General features: G+C 41.9%; 2 protein-coding genes across 10 annotated transcripts in view; one reads left to right on the top strand and one right to left on the bottom strand.

Annotated features, from left to right (window-relative positions):
- The window catches only part of tpm2 (tropomyosin 2 (beta)), a 34257-nt gene extending 17640 nt beyond the window's left edge, over positions 1-16617 (top strand). For 2 of the 8 annotated variants that reach the window (XM_029648440.2, XM_029648444.2), the window contains 5 exons: positions 3078-3148; positions 5409-5484; positions 7013-7075; positions 7274-7343; positions 15212-16617. In XM_029648440.2, the coding sequence (XP_029504300.1) occupies positions 3078-3148; positions 5409-5484; positions 7013-7075; positions 7274-7343; positions 15212-15294 (363 nt within the window). In that variant the 3' untranslated portion in view covers positions 15295-16617. Of the gene's footprint in view, positions 1-3077; positions 3149-5408; positions 5485-6074; positions 6151-7012; positions 7076-7273; positions 7344-10475; positions 11111-15211 lie in introns of those variants that run through there. The other 6 variants (XM_029648437.2, XM_029648442.2, XM_029648438.2 and 3 more) reach the window with 3 other exon arrangements.
- Positions 16618-17062: 445 nt separating this feature from the next.
- Positions 17063-26872, bottom strand: LOC115119592 (E3 ubiquitin-protein ligase TRIM35-like). 2 transcript variants are annotated; one of them, XM_029648433.2, is made up of 6 exons: positions 26215-26872; positions 25847-25942; positions 25035-25265; positions 24897-24919; positions 24694-24812; positions 17063-24578 (listed from the first exon to the last, which is right to left on the bottom strand). In XM_029648433.2, the coding sequence occupies exons 1-6, from the start codon at positions 26617-26619 to the stop codon at positions 24004-24006; spliced, it is 1449 nt and encodes a 482-aa protein (XP_029504293.1). In that variant the 5' UTR covers positions 26620-26872; the 3' UTR covers positions 17063-24003. The 2 variants fall into 2 exon arrangements, with proteins under 2 accessions (XP_029504293.1, XP_064873294.1); XM_065017222.1 differs by lacking the exons at positions 25847-25942; positions 26215-26872 and adding an exon at positions 25442-25839.
- Between the last annotated feature and the right edge of the window lie 984 nt (positions 26873-27856).

The raw sequence follows: 27856 nt of genomic DNA, 5'->3' as shown, positions 1-27856 counted from the left end.
ATTTGATTTAAGATTGTTTGGAAAATGGAAGCTGTTGTGTTGCCTTGATGGTAGCGTTAACACCTGTGGTGTTTCTCTATAACAGTACAGACATACACCCACACTGCATACCCCGTTCTCCTCTGTAGCATCAGTTTAGCCTGCTACATGTCAGATCAAAGGATCTGTGGAGGCCCCCCATCCGTACCTCTGCCTAGGCTTCTTTATCCTAACATGACAAGATGCATTTCCAAGTATTCTATCAGGACTTGAACATACCTTTGGTCTTTTGTTTCCCCCGATATATTTTATTTTCAATGCCTGTATGTGTTCTGTGGAAAACTCATAATTTCTACAGTAAATTTGTAGATTTCAGCATAACCCCACCCTCTTTGGCTGTTTCCCAGGCTCTTGGACTAAAAAGCAAGATCGATCTCTGTTGAATGTGATTTTTGTCCAGGATTAGGCTTAATCTGGCTCCTGGAATCTGGCCACGTAGTGTAGAGCTAAATTTAGCTTGCTTAGCTAAGGTCATACACCGGTACCATGGTATAGGGTGATGTTTACCCTAGATGCTGATCCTGGGCCAGTTCAGCATTTTTCCCACTAATGGTTAATGTTAGGATTGGGGAAGGGGAAGCTGATCCTAGATCTGTACCTAGGCGGAACTGATTAGCAGTTTAGCCTGTAGCATATGTTGATTGCTCATGGCCTGTGGCTTAGACCTGGAGGTCACATGAGCCCACATCCCAGAGGATTACACTGACAGACAAAGTAGCCGTCTAATGGATTTATACAGAATGAGACCTGTCATTGACCGCTCTCCCTCGATCTCTCTCACTAACACTCAGCCAGTCTAGTGCACTTCCCCACTGAGGGCACCAGCTGCACCCTGGGAGCTGGCCACACATTTGATCATGGGGGTTGTAGACCTGCCACTTCTGGTACACAGTATATAGGCCTACGGTATGTTGGTTCATCCTATGGGGGTTATAGGACTACGGTATGTTGGTTCATCCTATGGGGGTTATAGGACTACGGTATGTTGGTTCATCCTATGGGGGTTATAGGACTACGGTATGTTGGTTCGTCCTATGGGGGTTATAGGATTACGGTATGTTGGTTCATCCTATGGGGGTTATAGGCCTACGGTATGTTGGTTCATCCTATGGGGGTTATAGGACTACGGTATGTTGGTTCATCCTATGGGGGTTATAGGACTACGGTATGTTGGTTCGTCCTATGGGGGTTATAGGACTACGGTATGTTGGTTCGTCCTATGGGGGTTATAGGTCTACGGTATGTTGGTTCATCCTATGGGGGTTATAGGATTACGGTATGTTGGTTCGTCCTATGGGGGTTATAGGACTACGGTATGTTGGTTCGTCCTATGGGGGTTATAGGATTACGGTATGTTGGTTCATCCTATGGGGGTTATAGGCCTACGGTATGTTGGTTCATCCTATGGGGGTTATAGGACTACGGTATGTTGGTTCATCCTATGGGGGTTATAGGACTACGGTATGTTGGTTCATCCTATGGGGGTTATAGGACTACGGTATGTTGGTTCGTCCTATGGGGGTTATAGGACTACGGTATGTTGGTTCGTCCTATGGGGGTTATAGGTCTACGGTATGTTGGTTCGTCCTATGGGGGTTATAGGATTACGGTATGTTGGTTCGTCCTATGGGGGTTATAGGATTACGGTATGTTGGTTCGTCCTATGGGGGTTATAGGACTACGGTATGTTGGTTCATCCTATGGGGGTTATAGGACTACGGTATGTTGGTTCATCCTATGGGGGTTATAGGACTACGGTATGTTGGTTCGTCCTATGGGGGTTATAGGACTACGGTATGTTGGTTCGTCCTATGGGGGTTATAGGTCTACGGTATGTTGGTTCGTCCTATGGGGGTTATAGGATTACGGTATGTTGGTTCGTCCTATGGGGGTTATAGGACTACGGTATGTTGGTTCATCCTATGGGGGTTATAGGCCTACGGTATGTGGGTTCATCCTATGGGGGTTATAGGCCTACGGTATGTTGGTTCATCCTATGGGGTTATAGGCCTACGGTATGTTGGTTCATCCTATGGGGTTATAGGCCTACGGTATGTTGGTTCATCCTATGGGGGTTATAGGCCTACGGTATGTGGGTTCATCCTATGGGGTTATAGGCCTACGGTATGTTGGTTCATCCTATGGGGGTTATAGGCCTACGGTATGTGGGTTCATCCTATGGGGGTTATAGGCCTACGGTATGTTGGTTCATCCTATGGGGGTTATAGGCCTACGGTATGTGGGTTCATCCTATGGGGGTTATAGGCCTACGGTATGTTGGTTCGTCCTATGGGGGTTATAGGACTACGGTATGTTGGTTCATCCTATGGGGGTTATAGGCCTACGGTATGTGGGTTCATCCTATGGGGGTTATAGGCCTACGGTATGTTGGTTCATCCTATGGGGGTTATAGGCCTACGGTATGTTGGTTCATCCTATGGGGGTTATAGGACTACGGTATGTTGGTTCGTCCTATGGGGGTTATAGGACTACGGTATGTTGGTTCGTCCTATGGGGGTTATAGGACTACGGTATGTTGGTTCGTCCTATGGGGGTTATAGGACTACGGTATGTTGGTTCGTCCTATGGGGGTTATAGGTCTACGGTATGTTGGTTCATCCTATGGGGGTTATAGGCCTACGGTATGTGGGTTCATCCTATGGGGGTTATAAGCCTACGGTATGTTGGTTCATCCTATGGGGGTTATAGGCATTTTATCTCTTTTTTTTTGCTCTTTTTTTTTAAACCCACCGCTACCACCCCTCATCGTAAGATATTTTTATTTAATGATTTCTCTTAAATTCTTAAATTAAATCTCTTGGGTTTTTCCCTCCCTCTTCATTTTGTTTTTGACTATTGAATGTACTGGTCAATACAGAATTTAGTTTGATGTGTTTTGATGCTTGTGCCAGCTTGAAGGTCTGTTTCTGTACGTTCTTCGTGCCACCATCTCTGTTCAGATGTTGCATGGGAATAGTTTTGTGTGTATTGGAAGTGTTTGGCCTGTGTACTTTAATGTGTGTTTTGTATGACTACAGGTGGCCCGTAAGCTGGTGATCCTTGAGGGTGACCTTGAGCGCTCTGAGGAGCGGGCTGAGGTGGCTGAGGCGTAAGTTTTACCCTCCTTCATTGCTGACACACAACTGGCACCGTATTCCCTTTTTATAGTGCACTACTTTTGACCCGGTCCCATAGGGCTCTGGTCAAAAGTAGTGCACTATATAGGGAATAGGGTGCCAATATCCATGTCTTAGTCCCTATTCTCCACCCTTTTCTAGAAGTGTGAACTTGCACACTTCCCGTCAGGGATTTAACAGCAAATGATTGATGTAAGCATTGGCTGGAGTGAGTTTTCACCTTTTTAAAGTTCATCCAATCAAGTGTACGCTTTGGGAGAAGGGTGGCGAATCAAAACGCAGTGCTGGACATCGCACTTAAAAACTTTGTTAAAACCAACAAATTCCTCGTATTTCAGTTCCATTGAAATGTGGTTGTTTAGGCAAATGTGGTGTTTTAATGTGAATGACATGTTGATGGTTCATCAGTAGACTTTACTAGCCCCATCACTTATTTACTTGAGCACATTTGGGAATGAATGCATATATTTTTATCAAGGCGTTTCGCACCTAGCCATCTAATGCATTTTGAAATATACATTGATGATGAGGCCTCTCCTGAAAAATGGTTAATATTAATTTGACTTGTTGCATGGACCCACCTTCCTGTTAATAAAATTACCCATGATTGGATGGCAACTGAAACAAGCTAATGACCTCCGTGGGTGTATTGATTTCGATTGGCTTAACAACGGAGAGTCCAGTGGCCGTCCCTTTAACCAGTGGCCGTCCCTTTAACCAGTGGCCGTCCCTTTAACCAGTGGCCGTCCCTTTAACCAGTGGCCGTCCCTTTAACCAGTGGCCGTCCCTTTAACTGACAACAAAACATATATTTATTCCCAGGTAGTCCCATGATACACCATGACACTAATGTCCTAACCTCGTCCACCAGCAGTCTCTCTTTCTGTCGAACAGTCTGTTCTCACAGCGCCTCAGAATGGGACTTGACTGGATGTCTATGGCAGAAGTGGACTCTTTGTTGTTTTTTTACGCTGGTTTTAGTTGGCTGATCTATGTCCATCGCCAACTAGCACAGGGATGGGCAACTGATGTGGGTAGGGGCCACATTAAACTGGACTCCATCATGAGGGGCTGCAGTGGCTCGTGGGTCTGCGACCATGCTTCCTACAAGTTTAGTTAGCTGGCCTCTTAGACTAATTACATTTTTTAGCTGACATGGGCTAATTGAGTGACTGCTGATGCACAACCAAATTTTGAAATTCCACCTTGTATATTCTATTATTCTAACTCTCAACTTTAAGTTGATACCCCAACTGAATTCCCAATTATTATTTTTCTTCTAATTTTGTTTTGTCCGTGGGACTACATTGGTCCATAACCATTAAACCCCCCTTACATTGTGAACTTAAAACACGAGCCGGGCAAGTGATTTTAAACAAGGAAGTGAGTTTGGAAAATCTTAAAGTACTCATCTTAGAAGTAGTTTTCACATAAATGTTATATGCCCTAACTCAGAATAAATTGGGCTTCCAATTTGGTCAATAATATGGTCAATGTAGCCTCCCGGGTGGCGCAGTGGTTAAGGGTGCTGTACTGCAGCGCCAGCTGTGCCACCAGAGACTCTGGGTTCGCGCCCAGGCTGTGTCGTAACCGGCCGCGACCGGGAGGTCCGTGGGGCAACGCACAATTGGCATAGCGTCGTCCGGGTTAGGGAGGGTTTGGCCGGTAGGGATATCCTTGTCTCATCGCGCACCAGCGACTCCTGTGGCGTGCCGGGCACAGTGCACGCTAACCAAGGTTGCCAGGTGCACGGTGTTTCCTCCGACACATTGGTGCGGCTGGCTTCCGGGTTGGATGGCGCTGTGTTAAGAAGCAGTGCGGTTGGGTTGTGTATCGGAGGACTTTTTCTCAGGACTTTCAACCTTTGTCTCTCCCGAGCCTGTACGGAAGTTGTAGCGATGAGACCAGATAGTAGCTACTAACAATTGGATACCACGAAATTGGGGAGAAAAAGGGGGTAAATAAATAATAATAAAATAATGTTATAATAATAATATGGTCAATGTGCCAGAACTTTTTTCCCCCATGTGGGAAACGAGACGATGGGATACACTAACCACAACAGGCACCTGGATGTGTGTGTTCTCTCCCCTGTGTTTTATGTAATGCATGTCTGAATCCAACACCACCAACACCCCTCCACCTGGGATCACCTTGTCTGTGGGTTCCCTGCCCCCTCCTGCCCCCACTTCCTACACCCCTACCTACCTACCTGACTGTGGACTAACCCAGTCGAGTCAGGGAGCTGGAGGAAGAGCTTAGACTCATGGACCAGAATTTGAAGTCCATGATGTGCGGAGAGGATGAGGTACTGTCTGCCCCCCCCCCCATACCAGGACAAACGTCCCGGTTCCAAACTGCTTTACTACCTGCTTCCTTTCTCCTCTCCTCCGCTCCTCTGGCTTATGCCCTTGACGCGTCCCTCCAAGCCTCTCTGCCTCGCAGCTGTGCTCCATGGAGGCCTCCCTGGTGGTTGATGTGACAGTATTGCTGTGGCACAAAAGGACCAATGTCCTACAAGCCATACTGTCCCTCGCCATATCTTCAACCTGAAGCCAATGGGATCCTTGATGTGATACTTCAGATTGAGGCATACAGATTATACAAGTATGGATTTTATACATGTGTTTGTATATTTCCTATACTTAAGAGTATATGATTTTATCTGTCAGATATTATCCATCAAGGATCCTGATTTAACCCTCCCATCTGATGGGTAGGTGACATTAACCCCTTCAGGTAAGTGTGTCATTAACCCCTTCAGGTAGGTTTTATTCTCCAGCCAACACACTCTCCCTAATAGGCACTGGGTTGGAGTATCCAGACTCCTCCTCTCAAAACGCTCTCTCTCTCCTTTCTTTTCCCTCATTTTCCTCCCTCCCTCCTGCTGTTGCACAGTAAATCTGGTGATCTTGAGGAAGAGTTGAAAAATGTCACCAACAACTTGAAGTCTCTGGAGGCCCAGGCTGAGAAGGTACTGTAGGAGAGGGGAAGTAAGCTGGGCCCGAAGGTCAGTTACGATGCAGGATAGTCCAGCTGGATAAAACGCACACAGATGCCCCTCAACACACTGTCTTAGTGTAGGATATCTAGCTATAATCCATGTTTATTTGTCATATGCACAGAATACAGCGTAGTGTCAAATTTAATAGTTGCACACAAGCCATCCTCTCAAGCAGTGCAGCATCTATAAAGTTATCTATATACTTTTTAAAATCCATAACATTGATTTTAAAAAGTGTAGGAATTGAACTGTAGTCCAGGCATTACGTTAGATGGGTGTAAAATACATTTGAAAGCAGAAGATTATGATTGAGGAGAGTTTGATGTTTTGTTCTTAAGACCCGCTTGCATTATGACAAGCCTACGCTGAGACTTTAGCTAGCCCTCTTAGCTTTGTTTTCCTAGCCAACCTTTCAGCTCTTGCGTTTTATCCCTCCTCTCCCTAGCCAACCTTTCAGCTCTTGTGTCATTCGTCTTCTCTCCCTAGCCAACCTTTCAGCTCTTGTGTCATTCGTCTTCTCTCCCTAGCAAACCTTTCAGCTCTTCTGTCGTTAGTCTTCTCTCCCTAGCCAACCTTTCAGCTCTTGTTGTAGCCCTCCTCATTTTCATTAATGGAATCTTTATCCAATAGCGTTTACTTTAGTGGATGTGAACAGTAGGATATTAATTGAATGCTACACTGTAGACGTTGTCATAGAATAAATACATAAATGTATATTGACTGTCTATATTTCAACTAGAATACTGCCATATATTTTAAGTTGTGAATGTTTAAGGAGAAGCTCTCATTATAGCTCTTGTGCTAATGTGAATCTCCATTATTTCACTTCTAGTACTCACAAAAGGAGGACAAATATGAAGAGGAAATCAAAGTTCTTACCGACAAGCTTAAAGAGGTGGGTACTGTAGGGTCACCATATCTAATATGTTACTATGAATGGTTGTTGAAATGGTATCTTAAAGCCTCATATCTTCCTCCCACTCTTATGCAACCTAATGTTAACCAAGATATTACGTATGTCATTTGGTGCTTGGAAAAAATGTATTTGAAAAGCATTGTGCTCAGATGCTTTCTCCCCCCCACCCACCCCCAGGCTGAGACCCGTGCTGAGTTTGCAGAGAGGTCTGTGGCTAAGCTGGAGAAAACCATTGATGATTTGGAAGGTATGTTTTCAACGCTCCTTTCATTCACAACCATTAACACCTCTTGGAGTTCCCAGGAGCTGATGTCACTAACTGCATTTTCAGTGACCCATTCACTTTATGTGAATCCCAAATGGCACCCTAATTTGGCACCCTAATCCCTGTATAGTGCACTTCGTTTGACCAGCGCCCTATGGGGGGGGTGCCGCCATTTGGACTCACTCTTATGTTTCCTTTGTGATAGCGTCACAGACGTTTCACTAACAGAAAGATTTGCCCCTATAACCATGAGTTGTAACACTGAAGCCTGTTGGGTACCCTCGCATGACTTGTTAGTAGTGTATTATAGTCTTCGGTAACATAACTGTATGTTTCAATCATTAATAAAGACTCTTAATAGATAGTCATTTACAATTTACCTTCCAACTTTGAGTACCGTTAGAAACAGAGGAGCGCCGATGTGAATGGATTTTTTAAAATATGGGTTTAATAGATTAACCAATGAATTGGTAGATTAACCCCCATTAACCTGGCTCTGTTGTCCAGGGATCTAATTAGAACAGATTGCAGTTGAAATCAACGATGGGCATTCTGTATGATTGTGCCAGATAGACAAATGTGTAGATTCTGAGTCTTTAGCTCTGAAGAATAATAGTCTGCCTGTAAGGCTGCGTTTACACAGGCAGCCTATAATTCTGAACTTTTTCCAGTAGCCGGTCTTTTGACCAATCAGATCAGCTCCTTTGCCAATAATTGGGCAAAAGATCCGAGTTTGGCTGCCTGTTTGATTGCAGCCGAACTGTGGAGCCACAGCTTCACCTTCGATTGCTTATCCTGTCTGGTTATTATTATTATTATTTAACCTTTATTTAACTAGACAAGTCAGTTAAGAACAAATTCTTATTTACAATGACGGCCTCATAACCCGGACAACGCTGGGCCAATTGTGCGCCGCCCTATGGGACTCCCAATCACGGCCGGTTGTGATACAGCCTGGAATTGAACCAGGGTCTGTAGTGACGCCTCTAGCACTGAGATGCAATGCCTTAGACCGCTGCGCCACTCGGGAGCCCTTGGTGTTGCCTTATATTGATCAGTTTGAGTGATCGATTAGATCCTATAAGAAAGGTTAGATTTGAGTTGTAGTTCTTGGACTACAAGCAAGTTTGATTCTTCCAAGGTTTTGCCTTATTTCTTATTTACGTAAGGGTGTTGTCGATTCATCCACAGTTACTCAATCAAATTGGTGGTTATTTAGCAATGAGAATGGGCTTGTTGTGGAGAGCTTGATGTCTTGTTGCGTTTTGGCAGACTTTGGAAATGTCATTTGTGAATAGGTGTAATCTGGTGTGTTCAAGGAGTTTGAATTATTGATGTGACTTAACTTTTAAACAAAATTGGGATCCTTAACTTTAAGAGGAACCCCCCTCCCAAAGTTAGAATCTCAGCCTGGGGGAAGTTGTGGAATTTAAAGAGAACCAGAGGAAGAAGTGAACTTTAGGCTACTTTTGGTGAATTTGCGAGTTACAAGTTACCAAGAGATATCCTCACCATGGTTTGTTTTCTTCTGCCTTCACCCTCAGCTCTCTCTCCCTCGAGCTGGCCTGCCTGGGGTGTATTCATTACACCCATTTATGTTGCAAAATGTTTCTTAAACAGAAGCAAACAAAACTGTGATGGACCTACTTGTCCAGTAGAAACTCTGATTTTAGTTACTGTTTGGACTAGTTATTACACCCCTGCTCTCTTGTCGCTAATGATGCCAGTGTGTGTTCAGTCTTCGGTCTGTTGCGTGTAGCATATCCTAGCCTATTCATTGATGATAGGCCCTGCTTGGAAGTTGCGAGACATTGCATGCCAAGAAATTACGATTTACAGTATTCCATTGCGAGACATCTTTTGATTGTGGATAGATAAGCCTAGTGCATGGTTTCCCCAACTCGGTCCTGGGGCCCCCCCTGAGTGCACGTTTTGGTTTTTCCCTAGCACTACACAGAAGATTCAAATAATCAAGTCTTGATGATGATGGTGGTTATTTGAATTTGCTGTGTAGTGCTAGGGCAAAAAACAAAATGTGCACCCAGGGGTGGCCCCAGAACACAGTGCAGAAAACCCTGGCCTAGTGCACGGTTCTGACTGCCTGGTGGCCGACTGGCCAATACTGTGGCCCTCGTTCTCCGTTCCTCCTTAGCGTGCTATGAAAGTGTTTTTGTGTTCTCAGAAGTATGGCAACTAAGCAATCTCGTCCGTTTCAAGAATACTGAATCTTAGGAGTTGATTCCTATTGGAATCTAATCTTGACACTCGACTTGCAAGGAGTCGAGGAATCAATTATTTTGGAGTCGACTCTCCAACACTACGTCATCGTCGTTAACAGTTGGAACAATCAGAGAAAGGCAAGTGACAGCAGTAAAGTCCTGTATGGCAATAATTTTAGAAGTTAAATGAGAAGGAAATGCGAACTTTGCCGGATGGAATTGAGGCTCAGTAATGGTGGTACAGGTGCTTAACCATCGGAAAGAGACGCACCACCGTGAGACCCGTTGCTGCATTGTAAACTAACGTGGAATTTTATGCATTTTTTCTTATCGTTTTAACGTAAAACTTATTTTAAAATAAATAGCAGTTTAAATGTTAAGATTTTAAAAATAAAATAAAAAATGTATTTGTCACATCCCTAGTTTGAATTGGAGCATGGCTGTTCAGTTGGTGTTATCTGGTGTTTTGTTTGAGGAATTTGAATTGGAACATGGCTTTTGATGCTGCATGACCCTGATAACCTTGAGTGGATTTGTCTTTTCCTGAAGGATGAGTTTTAGTTGATTTTTAAACTAGAGTGCGTTGTGTTAACTTTGATTCTGTGTTAAAGATGCGCAACTTTATTCATATTCTAACATTTTTGGAATTTGGTTCATTTTTTACAAATCTAGAATTTTTGTATTTGATTGTCAGATTGCTACTGCTGAAGGAATTTGGTGGAGAAGTTATTTTGGATTTTGCATTTTATTATAATTTCTTTAGATGTGCATAATCCTTTTTGAAGTTAAGATTTCAGTTATCTGACTTTTCTTTTCTTCAACTTTTTTTCTTGTTCTGTTTCCATCTTGTGTGTCTGTCCATCTTTCTGTCCTCTGTGTCCATCCCTCCCTCCAGACGAGGTGTACGCTCAGAAGCTGAAGGGTAAAGCCCTCAGTGAGGAGCTTGACCTGGCTCTCAACGACATGACTACTCTCTAGACACTCCCTCACTCTTCCTCCTCTGACACTCTCCACCTTCATCTGGCACCCCTGGGGTTCAGACATCCTCCTCCTCCTCTGACACTCTCCACCTTCATCTGGCACCCCTGGGGTTCAGACTTCCTCCACTTCTTTTCTGTCCTTTTTTTCATTCCACAACTTTTCAGACAGAACTGTGATCTATCTCTCAATACCCTTGGTTACGAAATTTGTATGGCGAATTTGAAAAAAATGTGGTCGTATCTAAGTTTACAAGACTTGCCGATTCAAAATACCAAGGGATATAAATGTGGCCCCAGGCAGATTGCCCCCCACCCCATCAAACCCATTCCCCCTTTTAGTTCCTCTCCCTACTGTTGTGTCAGGTGTCAGCATTGTTCAGTGATCCTCTTACATTTCTATAGATGTATATAGGAAAACCCACACCCAGTTGTGTTGTCTGGCACGGTGTCCATACCTCTCCAAAGATCTGGGTTAGGTCTGGTCTTCTGCATTGAGATATATACTTGTCCCCTGTTTTCCCTTTCTCTGTAATAAATGTCCTGAAACCGCTCCTGTTTTCTACTGTCATTATCAGCCTTTTGGTTTCTCATCATAATCACCTAATAAAGTTTAGGATGTTGGTGCCGGCGATTAGAATACACAATTTGCCATACCAATATACCTGAATATACTCGGGGTACACGGTGTTTATTGACTACATTTAATATAGCCTACATTTTCTGACTACCTTTACCGTTTTTATTGAGAATTTTAAATATTCAGGATTCATATTCAATTGAATCATAAAATGTTATGATGGAGATACACAAGTCATTCTGTGAATTACTTATTTTACGATACAAGGGAATCGGTGTGAGTGAATCTCAATTCAGTACTGTTCCCACCACACTGTATTATCCATGTTAACATTTCTGTAGTTATCTGACCAACCCTGACACAAGGCATCAAAATAAATCTGACCAACCCTGACACAAGGCATCAAAATAAATCTGACCAACCCTGACACAAGGCATCAAAATAAATCTGACCAACCCTGACACAAGGCATCAAAATACATCTGACCAACCCTGACACAAGGCATCAAAATAAATCTGACCAACCCTGACACAAGGCATCAAAATAAATCTGACCAACCCTGACACAAGGCATCAAAATACATCTGACCAACCCTGACACAAGGCATCAAAATACATCTGACCAACGCTGACACAAGGCATCAAAATACATCTGACCAACCCTGACACAAGGCATCAAAATACATCTCACCAACCCTGACACAAGGCATCAAAATACATCTGACCAACCCTGACACAAGGCATCAAAATACATCTGACCAACCCTGACACAAGGCATCAAAATACATCTGACCAACCTTGACACAAGGCATCAAAATACATCTGACCAACCCTGACACAAGGCATCAAAATACATCTGACCAACCCTGACACAAGGCATCAAAATACATCTGACCAACCCTGACACAAGGCATCAAAATACATCTGACCAACCCTGACACAAGGCATCAAAATACATCTGACCAACCCTGACACAAGGCATCAAAATACATCTGACCAACCCTGACACAAGGCATCAAAATACATCTGACCAACCCTGACACAAGGCATCAAAATACATCTGACCAACCCTGACACAAGGCATCAAAATACATCTGACCAACCCTGACACAAGGCATCAAAATAAATCTGACCAACCCTGACACAAGGCATCAAAATACATCTGACCAACCCTGACACAAGGCATCAAAATAAATCTGACCAACCCTGACACAAGGCATCAAAATACATCTGACCAACCCTGACACAAGGCATCAAAATAAATCTGACCAACCCTGACAAGGCATCAAAATAAATCTGACCAAAAGAGGTGCAGTTCTGAACAATCCCTCTGATTTCCAACCACTCCCAGTTGAACCAATCTCTTTAATGATTAAGGGAACAGGATATTTAGTTTAAAGTGAGAATGATCCTGTCTAAAGAAACCTGCAGCTCAGTACTTTGGAGAGTCTTAAAGGGATTTGCTGTGTCTCTTTTACCTCCCTTTCTTATCCCCTGACCCCTGACCCCAGCAATATGAATATGTATTGCTTCCTGCTATAGTTGCTTAAAGGAAAATTACACCCAAAAAAACATTTAGGTATTTGTTTCATTAGTCCATTATTGAGTCCCAACATGCTTTGCTTGTCAGCAATCAAGTTAAGATATATAACTTTCAACAACAATTCATATAATTTTTTTCTAAGTACAGAAGTCATCCCTGTATTATGCTGTGTTTTGCATTGTATTTTGATAATTACGTAACTTGATTGCTGACAAGCAAAACATTTTGGGACTATGTCAACAATGCACTAATGAAACAAACTTTCCTTTTAATGTCTTGCAATGATTGTGTTCAATTCAAGACATTTCAAGCATTGTCAAGTGAGCTGTAATTGCTATAGGTGCTGATTTTACCTCTGTCAGATGAAAAAAGCAACTTTCGGCAGTTCTTTTTTCTTGTCTTTCATTGCCCTGTGACCTTTATTGCACTAACCTGTGACCTTTTAACCCTTCCCTCTTTCTCTCCCTCTTTCTCTCTCTGTATCTTCACACTGGCTTTCATTGACTCTTCTGGCACCACAGAACGTTATCACAAGGAGGTGGAGAACAACCGTATCCTCAGTAACGAACTGAGGATTGTTCTGAACCAATTTAACAACTGAGTCTGAGACGGAAGCTTCGGCAAACTTCATTCCACTATCCCACTCTTCCAATATGCACTTGTCTCTGAGTAAACTTGGAACCGATTTCTCATACCCCCTTCTAGAAGGCACTGGTTGTACATTGTTCAGTATGCTGTCATTAGGGTAGAGTCAATTCATGAAAATTCAAGTCATAACATTGAAGTAATTTGCAAACATGACATTCAGGTAAATGACCAATCATATAAAACATTTACATTTAATACATCGAAAATCTGTTAAAATTCATCAAGGGAATTGAGTGTGAATGAATTTGCCCCAAACTTGGAATGTTGTGTGTGTAATTTGGGTACTGGTAGGGTACAGGTACAGTAATCCCCCCCCCCCCACACACACACACACACACACACACAAACAACAACAAAATAATGTAACCTTTTTTTGTATGAAATTTGGTTCCAAGTTTTTCAGAATTAGGAAAGTTAGTTTTCCACAAACTTGAGGATACTCACTTGCTGCACATTGTAGAGTTCCACTGCTAAGACACGAGGGAATTTAATGGAGCACTTTAGACTGGACACCATCCCACACCTGAAGTTTTCAAAGCTTTCACAGAATGTGGAATAATTAGCATTTATCTGGAATAATGGTTTTCAGGATTATTTATTCAAAAGAAATACCCAAGTTTGCATATAGGACAGTCTGCTGTAAAACTTCAGATTGTTTGTACGCTGTCCTGCCTATATACTCTAAAGCCTGTAGACTGACATCTATAGATAATGGTATAGCCAAAAAAATATAATATATATATATATATATATGCCATGAAATCTGCCTCATATTTGGTGAATGTTATACATTTTTTGATTTCACAAATGTTTTGCTATTGCTCAGACTCTCTTACATGTATCTATCCAAAGTCAACGATATGTAAGCTTTGTTAAGCATTACACACGGGCTTGAAACTACACAGGCTCGTGTATTTCTTTGAATGTAGAGTTTGTAGTTTACTGTGATGAAACATATTTTGTTTTATCATTAAGTATTATAGTACTTATACACACTAAGTATACACTCTGGGTGCAGTATTACATTTCTGGGTTTAAAGTCTCTCTACACTTGGCTTCGCTGAAAGTTACCCCATTATTATATCCACACCCATTTGTTTACATGGATTTCTTTGGGTGTTTCCCCTGTTAAGATTCCCTAAGTAACTTCACTATTTTGCATGGTGTGCTATAGTGATCTTGGCTAATTCCAAGTTGTGCTACATTTACCTCATGACTTTCCACAAGTTAGCTGGGCTAAATATAAATATTTAGCCTCCTTGTATTGACTAGCATTACTTTCATTGCACCAAGTATCTTCACATTGCACCAAGTATCTTCACGTTTTAGCTTCCCTCACCACCTGGCCCATTGAGTGGTGTGAGAAGCGGAAAGCATCTGCTGTCCTCTGGAAACGCTCCTTTGTACACACTGAAATTGAAACCTCACCTGCCATTCTGTGCACACAAGGAGCACTGTCCTCTCCTTGGGTCTGGGAAGGCACTTGCTATGGTAGCTCACCAACATGTAGAAGACGTCTGAACGAAGAATTAAAAACAAAAGTTCATATTTGTTTTTTTTTTGTTTTCATCTAGATTGGCTGTCCAGGAAAGTTTTTAATTCTTGCTTCAATTATATATAACATGGATCTTTTCAACAGCCTAGCTCTGTTTGTATTGTCCACCTGTGCTTCTTAGTCACCACTTTCGCTGTTTTAACTGGCACAAACATATTACTGCAATTCTACGCGAACACACTTGGTATATAAATGTGTAAAATACAGTATGCTTTTGAATCACGTTGTTAGATAGTACTGTTCATTTTTTTTGATGTCATTGTCCTATTCCTGAGCCAACAGCTTGCTTGTTTGGGTGCTCACCTGTTCTTTTGTTTTCCTGTCATCAGAGAAACTGGCTACGGCTAAAGAAGAGAACCTAGACATGCACCAAACGCTGGACCAAACCCTCCTGGAGCTCAACAATCTATAAAGAGAGCTCTGTCTGTCTGGGCCCATGAACGAGAGGCCTAAAACAAAGGCGAAAAGAAAAAAACACAAAGCTTTCATAATGTTCATTGATACACACTTGACCAAATCCTTTAGTTGACTTGCCCCTTTGGGAACAGGACAGTCTTCACTTGGCTTTAATAGTAGTAAAGGCTTACAAACAAGGCATTCCGTTTAGTTAATGAGGGTCTCTTGCACACATGCTAGTTAATGGCAAACGCATGCTGGCTACAGAAGTTAACATGGTTCAGTATAACAGCAGAACAGCATAGAGTTGAATGCTATCGAGGTTGCTGTTTGTATTTCGCATGTGATTCAAGTCTTAAAGTTGACATCTCTTTTCTAATCTGACCTCTGAGGCCTCCTTGAAGTGAAATTGCATTTGCTTTACTCTTTAAGCTCTGTTACCTCAAACTCTTATTTTTTTTAATCCAAAATATAAAGTTTTTGTAAACCTTCAAAACAAATGGTAAACATATTCTTTACTTACTGTTTGGTAAGATGTGCCACTCATTGTTTTAATTAATAGAGTATAGTATTTGAGTAGATCTGACCCAAACAGGAAAAAAGACTAGCTTTCACATTTTAATATTTGGACTATTTAGGATAAATACGTTTTTGTTAAATATACATCTAGGTTAGTTTATATGTTTCAAAATTACTAGCAAATGTATCATATGTAATACAAACTAAATACAATGGGGACATTTAATTTCGACACAGGATTCTTTTGACAAAGTTTTTGAATTTTCAAAATTGTTGTAGTGACCTTTTGGGGGTTTGGAAAGTAGTCTAATATTAGAGATTTTGGTATTCTAATCATGATGATGTGGTACCTCATGAATTCTAATCATGATGATGTGGTACCTCATGTATTCTAATCATGATGTGGTACCTCATGTATTCTAATCATGATGATGTGGTACCTCATGTATTCTAATCATGATGATGTGGTACCTCATGTATTCTAATCATGATGATGTGGTACCTCATGTATTCTAATCATGATGATGTGGTACCTCATGTATTCTAATCATGATGATGTGGTACCTCATGTATTCTAATCATGATGATGTGGTACCTCATGAATTCTAATCATGATGATGTGGTACCTCATGTATTCTAATCATGATGATGTGGTACCTCATGTATTCTAATCATGATGATGTGGTACCTCATGAATTCTAATCATGATGATGTGGTACCTCATGAATTCTAATCATGATGATGTGGTACCTCATGTATTCTAATCATGATGATGTGGTACCTCATGTATTCTAATCATTTGCCCTTTTTTTTTTCCCTTGACAAAGATTTTTGAGAATGCCCATAGTTGTTAGAATCTGTAACGTCTCTTAATTTTTGAAACACCCTCTCAATAATTGGCCGGGTTTAACTGTTACATGGTGGTTCCACGAAACGAGTCTCTTTTTGAGTAGTGTAACTACTTGCTCAATCAGGGCTGGCCCTGTGCTCAACCCAATGTTTCCCCCCACAAAATGGCCAGAAAGAGTAGAACCAGCTCACCTGCTTTTACACTGATTTGATTATTAGATGTTACATGGGGTTTTTTTTGGGTATTAAATATTTGCCATATTAAAACAAAAGTTCAGTTCAGGTTACAGGATTGACCTTAAAATGAGGGACATGTTTAAGTGTTTTACCTTGCAATGAATCACAAATCACACGAAATAGATAATCTTCCAAATTGACATTGTCAAAACAGCCAAATTTACTTTTGAGGTTAAGTGAGTTCAAATCTGAGAAGTCAGATTGCAGAGGGACATGTTAAAATGCTGAATGTTGGCACTAACTCTTTAATTGATATATAAAAATCTAATGAATTGTCCATGTCTATAATCCATCCACCATGTTGTATTAATATGGCAGGCTTTTAAAATCCAATATTGGTGCAACATTTCTACTTAAAATATCAAAGGGATGCAAAAGGGACTCATTTTGTGGAACTACCCTACAGCTGTAAACTTGTTTGGTTGATTTCCAGCTCATGTAATATCTTAATGCACCTGTGTCAATACTTCAGACTAGTCAGAATGCTTATCGGTCTGAAGGTTTTAATTGGGGGGAATTATTCAATATTCTGGAGGTATTAAAATAATTGTATTAAGGTTTATTACTCATGTATGTATCCTATGCAATGAATCAACTGTATAAGCTCTTAAGATTAAAAAATGGCCAGCAAAATAAATGGTTGTTTTGTACATTTCTTCTAGTATTTCCTTAAACCAGATTTACAGTGCAACAAAGTCTCATAATGCTTATACTTTAGTTTGTTTACAATGGTATGGTGAACTGATCAAGACAACTTGTGGTTTCTTTGAATGATGCTGGCTACCACACATTTAGTAGAAGTGACCCATTGACGTTTTGTTGTAATATTCTGGTGTAACTGCTTTTGTGTCATGTTTCCGCAGCAACAGGATGGCAGCTTCAGATCAAGTTTGACCCATGATATTGCCAAAGCATGATGTGCAAACAATCATGGCAGAAATGTCTAACAAGGTTGTACATTTAACCTTTGTCACAGACGCTGAACAAAAATATAAATGCAACAATGAAAGTGTTGGTCCCATGTTTCATGAGCTGAATTTAATGATCACCCCACCCACAAAAAAAAAAAGCATTCTCACAAAAGGCTTACTTCACAAATGTTGACATCCCTGTTTGTGAGCATTTCTCCGTTGCCAAAACAATCCATCCACCTGACAGGTGTGGCATATCAAGAAGCTGATTAAACGGCATGGTCATTACACAGGTGCACCTTGTGCTGGGGACAAAAGGCCACTCTAAAATGTTCAGTTTTGTTACACAACACAATGCCACATGTTTTGAGTGTGCAATTGACATGCTGACTGCAGGAATATCCACCAGAGAATTTAATGTTAATTTCTCTACCATAAGCCACCTCCAATGTCATTTTATTGAATTTGTCAGTACGTCCATCTGGCCTCACAACCGCAGACCACGTGTAACCACGCCAGCACAGGACCTCCACATCCGGCTCCTTCACCTGTGGGATTGTCTGAGACCAGCCACCGGACAGCTGATGAAACTGTGGGTTTGCACAACCGAAGAATTTCTGCACAAACTGTTAGAAACCATCTCCGGGAAACTAATCTGTGTACGCGTCATCTTGACCTGACTGCGGTTTTGCATTGTAACCGACTTCAGAGGGTTGCCAGTTGCCCATATGGTATGACATAAGCCCTGTTTATACCTGGTGCTAAAATGTGTCCTTTGTTCTGATCTTGTCCACATTCTGATTGTGCCCACATTTTTAAGATGATTAAAAGACTCATTGTGATCAGATCTTCCTGACCATGCCCACATGGTGTCTGGATATTATTACAAGTGTAGACGGATCTGGACAGTAAAACAATTTAAAATCATCAAAACCCTCTTAAATCATTGACATGTCGCCCCATTGACTTACAGTACCATTCAAGGGTTTTTCTTTATTTTTACATTGTAGAATAATAGTGAAGACATCAAAATGATGGAATAACACATGGAATCATGTAGTAACCAAAAAAATGTGAAACAAATCAAAACATTTTAGATTCTTCAAAGTAGCCACCCTTTGCCTAAATGACAGCTTTGCACACCCTTGGCATTCTCTCAACCAGCTTCACCTGGAGTGCTTTTCCAACAGTCTTGAAGGACTTCCCACATATGCTGAGCACTTGTTGGCTCCTTTTCCTTCACTCTGTGGTCCAACTCACCCCAAACCATATCAATTGGGTTGAGGTTGGGTGATTGTGGAAGCCAGGTCATCTGATGCAGCACTCCATCACTCTCCTTGGTCAAATAGCCCTTACACAGCCTGGAGGTGTGTTCTGGGTCATTGTTCTGTTGAAAAGCAAATTATAGTCCCACTAAGCGCAAACCAGATGGGATGGCATATTGCTGCAGAATGCTTTGGTAGCCATGCTGGTTAAGTGTGCCTTGAATTCTAAATAAATCGTCACCAGCAAAGCACCCCTCCTCCTCCATGCATCACGGTGGGAACCACACATGTAGAGATCATCTGTTCACCTACTCTGTGTCTCACAAAGACACAGCGGTCGGAACCCAAAATCTCAAATTTGGACTCGTCAGACCAAAGGACAGATTTCCACCAGTCTAATGTCCATCGCTCATGTTTCTTGGCCCAAGCAAGTATGTTCTTCTTATTGGTGTCCTTTAGTAGTGGTTTCTTTGCAACAATACGACCATGAAAGCCTGATTCACACAGCCTCCTCTGAACAGTTGATGTTGAGATGTGTCTGTTACATGAACTCTGTAAAGCATTTATTTGTGCTGCAATTTCTGAGGCTGGTAACTCTAATGAACTTATCCTCTGCAGCAGAGGTAACTCTGGGTCTTTCTTTTTTGTGACGTTCCTCATGAGAACCAGTTTCTTCAGCACTTAATGGTTTTTGCGACTGCACTTGAAGAAACTTTCGAAGTTCTAGACATGTTCCGGATTGACAGACTTTCAGGTCTAAATAATGATGAACTGTCATTTTCTTTTCTTATTTGAGCTGTTCTTGCCATAATATGGACTTGGTTTTTTACCAAATAGGGCGGTCTTCTGTATACCACCCCTACCTTGTCACAACACAACTGATTGACTCAAATGCATTAAGGAAAGAAATTCCACAAATTAACTTAACAAAGCACACCTGTTATTTGAAATGCATTCCAGGTGACTACCTCATGAAGCTGGTTGAGAGAATGCCAAGAGTGTGCAAAGCTGTCATCAAGGCAAAAGGTGGCTACTTTGAAGATTTTGTTTAACACTTTTTTGGTTGCTACACGATTCCATATGTGCCATTTCATAGTTTTGATGTCTTCACTATTAATGTAGAAAATAATAAAAATAAAGAAACCCTAGTAGGTGTGTCAACTTTTGACCGGTAGTGTGTATACAATGGGGAGAACAAGTATTTGATACACTGACGATTTTGCAGGTTTTCCTACTTACAAAGCATGTAGAAGTCTGTAATTTCTTATCATAGGTACACTTCAACTGTGAGAGACGGAATCTAAAACAAAAATCCAGAAAATCCCAGTGTATGATTTTTAAGTAATTAATTAGCATTTTATTGCATGACATAAGTATTTGATCACCTACCAACCAGTAAGAATTCCGGCTCTCACAGACCTGTTAGTTTTTCTTTAAAAATCCCTCCTGTTCTCCAGTCATTACCTGTATTAACTGCACCTGTTTGAACTTGTTACCTGTATAAAAGACACATGTCCACACACTCAATCAAACAGACCCCAACCTCTCCACAATGGCCAAGACCAGAGAGCTGTGTAAGGACATCAGGGATAAAATTGTAGACCTGTACAAGGCTGGGATGGGCTACAGGACAATAGGCAAGCAGCTTGGTGAGAAGGCAACAACTGTTGGCGCAATTATTAGAAAATGGAAGAAGTTCAAGATGACGGTCAATCACCCTCGGCCTGGGGCTCCATGCAAGATCTCACCTCGTGGGGCATCAATGATCATGAGGAAGGTGAGGGATCAGCCCAGAACTACACGGCAGGACCTGGTCAATGACCTGAAGAGAGCTGGGACCACAGTCTCAAAGAAAACCATTAGTAACACACTACGCCGTCATGGATTAAAATCCCGCAGCGCACGCAAGGTCCCCCTGCTCAAGCCAGCACATGTCCAGGCCCATCTGAAGTTTGCCAATGACCATCTGGATGATCCAGAGGAGGAATGGGAGAAGGTCATATGGTCTGATTAGACAAAAATAGAGCGTTTTGGTCTAAACTCCACTCGCCGTGTTTGGAGGAAGAAGAAGGATGAGTACAACCCCAATAACACCATCCCAACCGTGAAACATGGAGCTGGAAACATCATTCTTTGGGGATGCTTTTCTGCAAAGGGGACAGGACGACTGCACCGTATTGAGGGGAGGGTGGATGGGACATGTATCGCAAGATCTTGGCCAACAACCTCCTTCCCTCAGTAAGAGCATTGAAGATGGGTCGTGGCTGGGTCTTCCAGCATGACAACGACCCGAAACACACAGCCAGGGCAACTAAGGAGTGGCTCCATAAGAAGCATCTCAGGGTCCTGGAGTGGCCTAGCCAGTCTCCAGACCTGAACCCAATAGAACATCTTTGGAGGGAGCTGAAAGTCTGTATTGCCCAGCGACAGCCCCGAAACCTGAAGGATCTGGAGAAGGTCTGTATGGAGGAGTGGGCCAAAATCCCTGCTGCAGTATGTGTAAACCTGGTCAAGAACTACAGGAAACGTATGATCTCTGTAATTGCTAACAAAGGTTTCTGTACCAAATATTAAGTTCTGCTTTTCTAATGTATCAAATACTTATGTCATGCAATATTACTTAAAAATCATACAATGTGATTTTCTGGATTTTTGTTTTAGATTCCGTCTCTCACAGTTGAAGTGTACCTATGATAAAAGATTACAGACCTCTACATGCTTTGTAAGTAGGAAAACCTGCAAAATCAGTGTATCAAATACTTGTTCTCCCCACTGTATATAATATTGTGTTCAATATTTCTATATACATACATTGTTAAATATCTATATAATATTGTGTTCAATATATATAAAATAGTGTTCAATATATCTATCTATACAGTACATTTGGAAAGTATTCAGACCCCTTGTCTTTTTCCACATTTTGTCACTTTACAGCCTTATTCTAAAATGTATTAAATTGTTTAACACACAATACCCCATAATGAGAAGGCAAAAACAGGTTGACATTTTTGCTATTTATAAAAAACGAAACATCACATTTACATAAGTATTCAGACCCTTTACTCAGTACTTTGTTGAAGCACCTTTGGCAGCGATTACAGCCACAGGTCTTCCTGGGTATGACGCTACAAGCTTGGCTCACCTGTATTTGGGGAGTTTCTCCCATTCTTCTCTGCAGATCCTCTCAAGCTCTGTCACGTTGGATGGGGAGCGTCTCTGCACAGCTATTTTCAGCTCTCTCAAGATATGTTTGATTGAGATCAAGTCCGGGCTCTGGCTGGGCCGCTCAAGGATATTCAGTGACTTGTCCTGAAGCCACTCCAGCATTGTCTTGGATGTACGCTTAGGGTTGTTGTCCTGTTAGAAGGTGAACCTTCACCCCAGTCTGAGGTCTTGAGCAGATTTTCATCAAGCATCTCTTTCTACTTTGCTCAATTCAGCTTTCCCTTGATTCGGACTAGTCTCCCAGTCGCTGCCACTGAAAAACATCCCCACAACATGATTCTGCCACCACCATGCTTCACCGTAGGGTTGGTGCCAGGTTTCTTCCAGACGTGACGCTTGGCATTCAGGCTGAGTTCAATCTTGGTTACATCAGACCAGAGAATCTTGTTTCCCATGGTCTGATTCCTTTAGGTGCCTTTTGGCAAACTCCAAGCGGGCTGTCATGTGCCTTTTACTGAGGAGTGGCTTCCGTCTGGCCACTCTACCATAAAGACCTTGGAGTGCTGCAGAGATGATTGTCCTTCTGGAAGGTTCTCCCATTTCCACAGAGGAACTCTGGAGCTCTGTCAGAGTGACCAGCGGGTTCTTGGTCACCTCCCTGACCAAAGCCCTTCTCCCCTGATTGCTCAGTTCGGCCAGGCGGCCAGCTCTAGGAAGTCTTGGTGTTTCCAAACTTCTTCCAATTAAGAATGATGAAGGCCGCTGTGTTCATCGGGACCTTCAATGCTACAGAAATGTTTTGGAACATTCCCCAGATCTGTGTCGACACATTCCTGTCTCGGGGCTCTACGGACAATACCCATGCTGTTGGGATTGCTTGGTTTTTGCTCTGACAACTGTGGGACCTTATATAGACAGGTGTGTACCTTTCCAAGTAATGTCCAATCAATTGAATTTACCACAAGTGGACTACAATCAAGTTGTAGAAATATTAAGGATGATAAATGGAAACAGGATGCACCTGAGCTAAATTTCAAGTCTCATAGCAAAGGGTCTGAATACTTAAGTAAATAAGTATTTGTTTTTTTATTTTTAACACATTTGCAAAAATGTCTAAACCTGTGATGTCATTATGGGGTATTGTGTGTAGATTGATGAATGGGGGAAAAACAAAAACAATTTAATCACTTTTAGAATAAGACTAAGGTAAGAAAATTTGGAACCAGTCAAGGGGTCTGAATACTTTCTGAAGGCACTGTATTATCAGTGTTCTGAGGCTCATTTCAGTAAATCATTTGGATAGAAAAGTATTAAAGATTAAGTAGTCAAGCTGAATCTTGAATCAAATTTGAACACGTTCACATTTTCCTGACGTCAGTTGGTCTAGTTTTCATGACGTTCAAAATCTGTCTGTGCCCTCAAATGAGCAATTAACCTTAAGTGCCTTGCTCATTTAAGTCTCTCCGGATAAGAGCGTCTGCTAAATGACTTATTACATTTACATTGCATTTGAGTAACTTATTTCTATTGGGAGTGATATGTTTTCAAATTTAAGAAGAGTAGAGCTTGAATGTGATTGGTTAAGATGCACACAACCGCAGCACAGATGAAGTGTGCAAGATGACTAATCACAAGACAAATCTGCCCCCCAAAAAACAGTAGTTTCCACACGTTGTCAATATATTTATTATTTCAAATGAACAGTAATAGGGTGTTGCGAAACCCGATGAAACGGACTGGGGTGAAGGCCAGCTCACCACACGTTTTCCGGCAGCCCTAAATGTGCTGTTCCACTGTTATAGAGGCCCTCACTGGTAAAATCCTCAGACCGTCACGCACTGAAAAAATTGGAAATATTCTCCCAGTGAATGCTTGTGTGTGTGTGTGTATGTGTGTGTTATTATCAATGTCGTAGAATGATAGCTCTCCTCTGTCCCTGTCCAGCTGAACTCTGATCCTGTCCTTAACTCTGGAGTTGTGTCTCACGGGGAGGTAAATGGTTTCAGTATTTGGGCAACTTACTTTATATACATAATCAAAGTCTTCCTTATAATCTGTATTAAAACTATCATCATGGCTAACACCCCAGACTTCATCTCTAGGATCAGACCTATTGACTGACTCAGTGGCCACACCTGCAAACCAAAACTCGTCATCAATCTCAATGTCCCAGCTGTGTGTCCCTGAGGTAAAGCCCTCAGAGCCCATGGCCCATCCCTGGGCTAACCTCTCTGGGTTGTCAGGACGCTGCTGGAACTCACCACCCCATACAAAGCAATCATCATACCCCATCCAGGTCATGGAGCAGAGTACCTTTGAGTGTACAGTATTAGGGTCCAGAACCACCGGCGCTGAACAGAGAGAACAGAGACACGCCATGTTAAAACGAAACACAGAACAAAATAAACCATCCGTTCGGCCTACATGTCAAGCGATCATTAAATCTATCTGGAATAAATAACTCACTGTATTGAACAATCTCCTTCATTTTCTCCCAGATTCTGAACATGAGGTTGCCCAGGTGTTTTGCCACATCTATCAGCGCTCCTGAAACCCTCACAGGATCAGGCAGTGGGCACTGGGTTCTGGAGAACATTTAGGAGTCATTGCTGCTGTGGGGTTAGGTTCAGAACCACTGAGTAGAGAGAGACAGGAGGCAGATCACTTACCTTTTCATTGTGGCATTGTAGTTCTGCAAAGTAACAAAAAGAGCAGCTTAGCTATCAATGTTATTAATGATCAATCAGTATTCATTGTGGCATCCATCTTTAATATTATTGAATGATTATGGGGACAGACATCTGTACCTGCAGGAATGAGATGTCTTCAGCTTCCAGCTCTTTCTCTATGGCTTTGATTGTGTCTGAAAGTGATGATATCTGTCCATTCATCTCTTCAATCTTCACCTTCATCGTCTGACTCTTCTGCTCCTCTTCCTCCCTCAGGGCAGCTATCGTGGCCTCCTCCTCCTCTCGTAGAAACCGGTGAACCCGCTCAAAGTCCTCCTTAATCGTTTTCTCTGTGTCCTCAGCCTGGCTCTGGAGACAGAGAGCACTTGAACTCTACCTTGGTAACAAGGATGAACAGTCAACTCTGTACAGTTGTTACATCACTCAGCATTCTTACCTTGATATGCGGTGCTGTTTGTCACATCACTCATCATTCTTACCATGATATGCGGTGCTGTTTGTGTTACATCACTCAGCATTCTTACCTTGATATGCTGTGCTGTTTGTGTTCCATCACTCAGCATTCTTACCTTGATATGCTGTGCTGTTTGTGTTCCATCACTCAGCATTCTTACCTTGATATGCTGTGCTGTTTGTGTTCCATCACTCAGCATTCTTACCTTGATATGCTGTGCTGTTTGTGTTCCATCACTCAGCATTCTTACCTTGATATGCTGTGCTGTTTGTGTTACATCACTCAGCATTCTTACCTTGATATGCTGTGCTGTTTGTGTTACATCACTCAGCATTCTTACCTTGATATGCTGTGCTGTTTGTGTTACATCACTCAGCATTCTTACCTTGATATGCTGTGCTGTTTGTGTTACATCACTCAGCATTCTTACCTTGATATGCTGTGCTGTTTGTGTTACATCACTCAGCATTCTTACCTTGATATGCTGTGCTGTTTTATCACAAGTGAGTTTGACTTTCTTAAAGACTTCCAATTTCTCCTGTAAGGACTTCAGGGTAGGCTCGAGTTCCTCCTGGAATTAAACACTAGGTTGTTGTCCAATACCATACCACACACTTATTCCAGTTAAGACTGAATAAAAAATGCTGAGGGATAGTCACTTTGTTACAAAAATTAAAACTCCAGATCACATACCTACGCTCACGAAAAGGAAGTTCATAAATTCATATTGTCAGCAAAAAATGTACTTATAGGCCTATTGTGTTTTTCACTTTCACAGTGAAGTTGAAATTATTAACTTTCTGCATAACGCCCTGACTTAACAAAATCATTGGTTTACTCTACCTTAAGATCCTGTACAGCTTCATCTATGGGAATGCAGTCATGCTTTTTATGTTTCCTTGAATCACGACACACCACACAGATAGGCTGTTCATGCTCCAGACAGAAGAGCTTGAGTTTCTCTTCATGCAGACTGCAGAGCACAGCAGACCCTGCTGAAGCTTTCTGACGCCTTTCCTGTAAGAAGGCCTCACATAGGTTCTTAAGAGCCCGGTTATTGGGAGGCTCAGACCTTGACGATCTTCTCCTGCAAACTGGACACTCCTGCCATTCCTTCCCTTTCCAGAATTCCTGCAGACAGGCTTTACAGAAGCTGTGGCTACAAGACAGGAGAACAGGATCCTTGAAGATGTCACAGCACACAGGACAGGATAGATCCTCCTCTGGGAGAGTCGATTCGCAAGCCATTTTTCTGAATCCATCAAACTTGTTTCTCTATAATGGTCTGTAATAGCATAAGAAGCAATGTACTTTACCCCTTATTAATAACGCACTAAAGACATTTGGTGTGCTTTCCTTATCTCCTTCAGTATCTGCTCTGAAATGTTGACATTAATCTAGTAATGAGAAATAGATCCTGTCGTGTACGTTGTCCTGTTTGAACAGCAGAGAGCTGAACATTAGCTACATTTTAAATGGCTTCACTGACTTTTACTTCCTGTATCACGTGTATGAGGGGAGAACATTTGCAGTTGTTCTTCTATATTATGGCGGTCCACAGAACATACGTTAGAGGTGCATACTGCCACCTACTGTGTGGGGTGAAAACAGGTATTTAATGCAGAAAACATGCAGGGAAACAGCTCGGAGATTTAACGATGCAACTACAAAGGTTCTTAAGATTAATTTAACCTGAAGATACTTTTGGGAAACCGGGCTCTGGTCACTTTGATTGACTCCACTTTTCCCAGTCCGTCCTCCAACATCTCCTTGGCCGCAAATGGATCTCCCCCAAAACACATCCTTATCCATGAAACATACTCCAACACCGGAGCAAGGCATTACAAGATCGAGGCATATCTTCATTAACACCCTTAGCCCGTTTTGCTCCATTCTCCCATGTTAGTTTTCCACTAATTTCCCTGAACTTTCCTCAACGCACCATCCAACTCAGTGGTTCCGCTTCCACCATCACCTTGACCTTTGCAGTTAGTTTTCTTCGAGATATAGGCCAAGCATGGATGCGTTCTGAAACTCAAGCACACGGTTGTGCAACATTTCCAAAATACAACTGACCAGAAATACAATGTTTTTAATGCCATTACTGTTGTAACTGTTGAGAGGAGAGTTTCCGTTTCTGTGGGTGTCAAATGTATTTCTCACCACTCATTACTGAGTGGATGGTATCGTTTTACAAACAGTGGTTTTGAGATAAAACGGCCATTCGCTGTTATGCTGGGGCTGGGCGTCCATTGAGTCAGGGAATCCGTCCCAAAACGCAATGCTTACCTCTGCCCCCTCCCGGTTTGGTGATGAATTTCGAGTGGATCATGGTCTTTTTTAAATTTTTATTATTATTATTATTTTTTTTTATTAACAACAAATCAATACATAAAGCACATGAGGGAACACAAGCATACATAGATTACAAACAATGGACAATCGAGCTAGGGGGTACAATATCACATTACAATTACACAAGGAC

This window comes from Oncorhynchus nerka, linkage group LG4 (genome assembly GCF_034236695.1).
Source record: "Oncorhynchus nerka isolate Pitt River linkage group LG4, Oner_Uvic_2.0, whole genome shotgun sequence".
NCBI classification, from domain to species: domain Eukaryota; kingdom Metazoa; phylum Chordata; class Actinopteri; order Salmoniformes; family Salmonidae; genus Oncorhynchus; species Oncorhynchus nerka.
Note: the sequence above shows the minus strand (reverse complement) of the source record. Positions and strands in the feature narration are given on the sequence as shown.

Coding starts and splice junctions, on each gene's coding strand:
- LOC115119592 (XM_029648433.2), bottom strand. CDS start 26,619: ATGGCTTGCGAATCGACTCTCCCAGAGGAGGATCTATCCTGTCCTGTG. Junction 24,920..25,034: donor AAGACATCTCATTCCTGCAG/GTACAGATGTCT, acceptor GTTACTTTGCAG/AACTACAATGCCACAATGAA. Junction 24,813..24,896: donor TACAATGCCACAATGAAAAG/GTAAGTGATCTG, acceptor AATGTTCTCCAG/AACCCAGTGCCCACTGCCTG.